This window comes from Talpa occidentalis, unplaced genomic scaffold (assembly GCF_014898055.3).
Source record: "Talpa occidentalis isolate TD23 unplaced genomic scaffold, MPIMG_talOcc4v2.1 talOcc4.7, whole genome shotgun sequence".
NCBI classification, from domain to species: domain Eukaryota; kingdom Metazoa; phylum Chordata; class Mammalia; order Eulipotyphla; family Talpidae; genus Talpa; species Talpa occidentalis.
This window is the reverse complement of record NW_023605083.1, coordinates 62,321,235-62,327,234: the sequence shown is the minus strand read 5'-3', so window position 1 is coordinate 62,327,234 and position 6,000 is coordinate 62,321,235. Positions and strand designations below refer to the sequence as shown.

At 41.9% G+C, this 6,000-nt stretch overlaps 1 protein-coding gene across 1 annotated transcript in view; it reads left to right on the top strand.

Moving 5' to 3' along the window:
* Positions 1-407: 407 nt before the first annotated feature.
* Positions 408-6,000, top strand: part of SVEP1 (sushi, von Willebrand factor type A, EGF and pentraxin domain containing 1) — a 167,201-nt gene continuing 161,608 nt past the window's right edge. The window contains exon 1 of the mRNA XM_037491628.2: positions 408-941. Coding sequence (XP_037347525.1) covers positions 408-941 — 534 coding nt within the window. The remainder of the gene's footprint in view (positions 942-6,000) is intronic.

Below are 6,000 nucleotides of genomic sequence, written 5' to 3'. Positions count from 1 at the left end.
GTTCTGGTGTCATGGAATCTCCGAGTCTTTGGCTTGCTCCCGGGAGAAGACGGAGAGGGGGAGGAGAGAGATAGGGGCAGAGATAGGGGAAGGCGAGGGGAGACGCACACACAGAGGAGGGAGAGGGAGACCGAGCGGGAGATTTTTCTTGACTGCCCCCTTTCCTTCAAACATTTTATAGGCTTCAGGGAGAAAGGAGGAGGCGAGAGGAGGGAAAAGGACCAGCGCGAGAAGGGGAGCGCGCGCGCGCCGTTCCCTCCCGAGCCCCCGAGCTGCCAGCGGGACCGGATCGCGTCCCCAGGGTTCGATGAAGGCGCGCTGAGGCTCGCGGCCGCCCCGCGCCGCGCTCGCCCCTCCGCCTGCCCGGCCGCCGCCCGGACTCCCGGGGCGGCCGCTCCGTCTCCAGCATGTGGCCGCGCCTGGCCTTTTGTTGCTGGGGTCTGGCGCTCGTCTCGGGCTGGGCGACCTTTCAGCAGATGTCCCCGTCGCGCAATTTCAGCTTCCGCCTCTTCCCGGAGGCCGCGCCCGGGGCCCCCGGGCGGCTGCTCGCCCCGCTCGCGCCGGGCGACGAGGACGCCGCGGAGAGCAAAGTGGAGCGGCTGGGCCAGGCGTTCCGGGCGCGCGTGCGGCGCCTGCGGGAGCTCAGCGAGCGCCTGGAGCTCGTCTTCCTAGTGGACGAGTCGTCCAGCGTGGGCCAAGCCAACTTCCTCAGCGAGCTCAAGTTCGTCCGCAAGCTGCTGTCCGACTTCCCCGTGGTGCCCACCGCCACGCGCGTGGCCATCGTGACCTTCTCGTCCAAGAACAACGTGGTGCCGCGCGTCGACTACATCTCCTCCCGCCGCGCGCACCAGCACAAGTGCGCGCTGCTCAGCCGCGAGATCCCGGCCATCACCTACCGCGGCGGCGGCACCTACACCAAGGGCGCCTTCCAGCAAGCCGCGGTAAGGCGCCCGCCCCTCCCAGACCCCGGCCCGCGACACCCCACCCCACCCCCGGGTCGTCCCCACCCACCCCTGCCTGCCCAGCTCTGACCCCGAGGTCAGTCTTGGACAAACCGTGACCTCCCCCAGTCCAGCGTCCCCACAAGAAAAACAGAGCCCCCCCTCCGTTCCTGTTGTGTTAGGGGTCCCCGGGGAGTATGGATTTTATGAGCTGTAAGTGGTCTTCTTTGAGGGCCCTCTTAGGAAGGACTCCTTAAGATCCTATCCACATTCGCTCTTGTCGGGGAGACCATGTCCAAGCTGTCCCAGCAGGGGATTATGTTTTATGAAGTGTCTCTAAAGGTAGGACCCAGTTCCCCTTCACGTTATTTTTTATAGGCTCTGAACATGCATTTCAATGATTGCCCTTGCTGTTTTTGGAGTTCTTTATAAGATGTTTCGCATCTGGAAGAGGAAGTCAGTTACAGAGGACAAAGTTTTACAAAATTTAACTTTTTTTTTCCTGATTATAAAGTAGTACGTATGTGGTGGAAGGGAAATGCGAAACTTACAGGAATGTGAGAAATGTTTGTGGAATGAATTAAACAAAAATGAGGAGGAAATTACAAGGATCCCAGTATCCTTAAAAAGGCCCTGTTACCACGTTGTGGAACATTTGCCTGGTGTTCAGAGCTAGCTAGCTAGTTAGCTAACCAAATTGGCATTCTGTTGTTTTGTAGTCTCTATTTTTCATATCATGTTTAAATGCTTTACATCAGTTGCATACTATTCCACGGAATGCTGAAGTCATAATTTATCCCTCCAATGACTCATCGTTGGACGTTTAGGTCTTCTGTTAAGTTATTATAAACACAAATATTTGTGGGCCCTTTTGATTAGTTCTTTAGGAAGAATTTCTGTAAAGTTACAGAATTAAAGGATTTGAACTTTTGCAAACTCCATTGTATCGATCCCCTTATTCTCCTTAAGGGCTTAGATAAATTTACATTCCTACCAGCAGATTATCACAATAAATTTGCAACATGTTCACCAATATCATATGCTATTTTTAGTATCTTTGCCAACTTGATAGAGAAGAAATATCATTTGGCAAATTCAGATTTTTAATTCTATGGGCGGTGAATATTTTCCTATATGTTTACTAGGTGATTGGGGTTTTTCCTTTGATAATTATCTGATCATAATTTATTTATGGTAACTTCCCCCCTTAATTATTTGTAAACGCTTTTGATATCATAAGTCATTACCTCTTTTTTAGTATATGCTGCAAAAATTTTTTTTTTTAGTTTACCATCTTTTACTTTTGTTATTGAAGTGTTGTTGGATGGTTTAAATTTTTATATACTCAAAGCTATCAAACTTTGTCCTTAAGAATCTATATTTGCTTTTATTCTTAGAGTGGTCTTCTCAGTTCCCAAATTTAAAAAAACCACAACAATAGTTTTCCATTTAACAATTTAATACATCTGGAATTTATGTTAAAGCCTGCTATGACAAAAACATCTAATTTTAATTTTTAATAGTTAACTCAGCACTATTTGCTTAATAACCATCCTTTTCCAAGTTAATTAATGGCACTTTTATTTAGTACTAAATACTTATGAGATTTAATCTCTTCTTAGTTTTCTATTCCATCCTGTTACCTATTATCTTTCAACTTTGCCAAAATGATTTAACTATTATAACTTTATGATATAGTCAAATACCTTGTAACGCAAATTCTCCTTTAAAAAATATCTGTACTTTTTAAAGTTAATTCATATGTATCTATTACTTAGTCTGAATTAGTTCACTTTTTATACGTTCCAAAGGAAGCCAGCCAGAATTTGTTTTTAAGTATAGAAAATATTGAATTAATTTGGGGATTATTTACATTTTTATAATCATATTCCTTTCAATTCAAAACTGTGGTATGCCACAGTTTTATGTTTTGTAGATTCTTAAAAATTAGAGTCCTACATATATTTTCCAACTTCAGACCTAAATATATTCATTATTGCTGTCATGAATGGCATCTTTTCAAATGAAGTTATTCTTTAAGTATAGAAATACTGTGGATATTTTAAATATCTTTTTGGATCTAGATTCTTTCATCTCTGGGATTCTTTTTTTTTTTTCTTTTAAAATACATTTTGTCTTACAGATAACATATTTATTGTAGAAAACAAATTTATTAAAAATATTCCCCAAAATACTCTCTACTCTTTTGCTATGCACACTCTTCTTGACTTCTTGCAGTTGTCAAGGTAATAGCTATGTTTTACATATGTCATACATAATGTTTACCCAACAAAGGACCATATTGTACATTCCTTTTTATAACTCGCTTTCTGTTCCATTGTCTTTTGGGCCTTCTTTCCAAAGCAAGAAATACACCTTTACATTATCATTTTTCATGAGTGCATGGTATTCCATTGTGGAATGTGCCTTTATTTTCATTATGTAATCACCTGTAACATGTTTAGGCTGTTGCAAATAATACTGTGTGAGTCAGTTTTCCCATATCTAGTAATTTCCTTACTGCCAATTCCTGAGGTGGTGGGCATTACTACATTAAAGAGTATGCCCATTTTTAAGGCCTTGGTTGCATGTGCCACGTTGCTCTGTATTGGTCCCACATTGCATTCCCACCTGCACACCTGGGTCAGCCCAGGATGCAGCTGACACAGGTTAGTATCAGCATCATTTGAACATCCTCCTACTCTTCCCAACTTTCTGTGTGAAAAATGGAGTCCCATTTAATGTTGTATGTCCTTGTTCTTGGCTATATATAACTCTCTCTTGTTTTGAATAGCCATTAAAATATTTTGGGATCCTTATGAGATTTTTTATTTGAGCATCATCTTTTTCCTATTAATTTGCAAATGCTCTTTATATCCTAATTGTATTAACTCCTGCTGATAGAACTCTCCCACTATGGGGCAAATATTTTTTCTCCATGTTTCTCTTGCCTTTTAATTTTGATGATGGAAACACCAGGTATCATTTGGTCAATCTATTATTTTTCATTTGTGTTTTTTCATTTTCTGTGAAGTTTGGGAAGAGTTTGCCTTTAAGAGGTGAAATAACCCCTTAAAGATGCTGTCTGTTTATTGAAGTCATTGCTTCAGGCTGGGCTGTTTTGCAGCCCAGTTCTCTGTTGGCCTCCACTCCAAGTACTCAGGAGGTCTCAGTGGCTGGCCTTATTCCTGATGTCACTGCCCACACCAGCAGGAATAAGCTTGCCCTATATCGGCCACTGTTTGATTTGGCCAGATTTGCCTGGGGGCCTCTGAGTCCTGTTGATCCAAAACAGTTAAATGGGTAATGAGTCAAGTACACACTCCTTGCCTCAAGTCCTACTCTGTCTTCAACTTTTTCCTTCCAAATACTACATCCTGTCTTGGAAAGTGGAATTGCCAGCAAGGTTCCCAGAGCCTTTCTTTAGTCTGGATCCATCTGTAATCTAGCAGAACAGGCAGAGACTTCTCCACAGTTTATGTTAACTGAACTTCCCCGTGGTTTTATTTTCCTTCTCTCATTTTGGTTTGGTTATGAAAAGGTGCAGAAGAGGGTCAGCTGGACTCAGTCCCTGTCTAATCTGGAAACCTACATGTCTTTATTGTAACTTTTCCAAGGCTCTGATGAGCATTCTTAAGTATAATTAAATATGATATTTAAAGAGAATGGATAGATGACCGATATTTAAATGGCAACGGTGGAGATTTGAATAGGAATTTGTTGCATAGAGATCACACAGGTGTGTTTCATTGCAGAGTTAATTTGGGAATGGTAAGTTTGGGTTTCAGTATGAAACTTATGCACTTCATCATGGAAATGACTAAGTCAGATTCCCATGTGTGCAAAATGGTAATATTAGACACTGTGATCAGAACTTTATGTGAAACTGTAAATCATAGGGACATTTTTTGAGGTTTTTAATTCCTTTCCCCCAAAATTAGTTTTTTTTGAAACTGTTCCATTTGAAACTGAGTGTGCATACAACCATAGAGACACACAGACACACACACGGACACATGAACATGTATGTAGATATGTGCCTACGAATACAGTTGCCCTCCCAATTCAGACACTTCCCTCTCCTTGTATAAACTCTATAGATATAAAATTCCCTTTGGCAATGTGAACTTTGCTGTTATCTTCCAGCACATATGATTTACTAAAAGAAAAGAATAACAAACAGTGTTGCTTCATTTTTTATTTGGCATCAGAATAGTGCCACTTGATGGGGAATGCATGTGTGGACTGCATTATCACACTTGATTTGGAGGGATAAACTTTAGTGTAGACCTTTATCTTTTAGGCACCAGCCCTCCGCACTCATCAGTGAAATCTGTAGTTATGAAAGATCCTTCTAGAGACTCAATCAGTAGAATGGAGGAAAGATTTAGCACTTTAAACTTAATTGCATAAAAAGCTTAATTTTTACAAAATGAATGGAAAACACTTCAGTTTTTCCTTTCCAGGGAATGATTATTTCATAATGACCTTTCTCTTTGGGTTTTCTCCCTGTCGTTATTTGTAAATCGCCTTTCCTAAACTGTGTGTTTGGGATTGGCTCCACTGTGAATGCAAGATGATCTCCTAAGTCTTTCCCATCATCAAAATCAAATCAGAGCCCCTCACTCTCACTTCACTTTGACTAAATATCTGTTAAGCAAACATAGCATGAAGCTTCCTTTGAAAAAAAAATCTGCTTTCTTCATTGTCCCAGAATTCCAGAAATATGATCCTCTGGTGGGGAATGTGCTGTCTTGCCAAAAATCTGAGCTTTAGCTGCCAGAGGAATAAATAGGAAGCTTCCTTCCTAGCTTCAGGAAAGGAACATCTTCATTATCTGTCCACACTGGTATACAAGCATACCTTTGCTTGGAAGGTAATCTGCTCTCTTAGCCTCATGCGAAGAAAGTATTTGCTTTTAAGTTTTCTAATAAAACCTGGACATGTGTATGCTGCCACTAGATTAATACCCTAATGAATTAAATTAGGACCACTGTTGTTGCGAGTGGAACTTTGTTGCCACTTTGCAGCAGGAATGCAATGAGGGACACAAAAGATG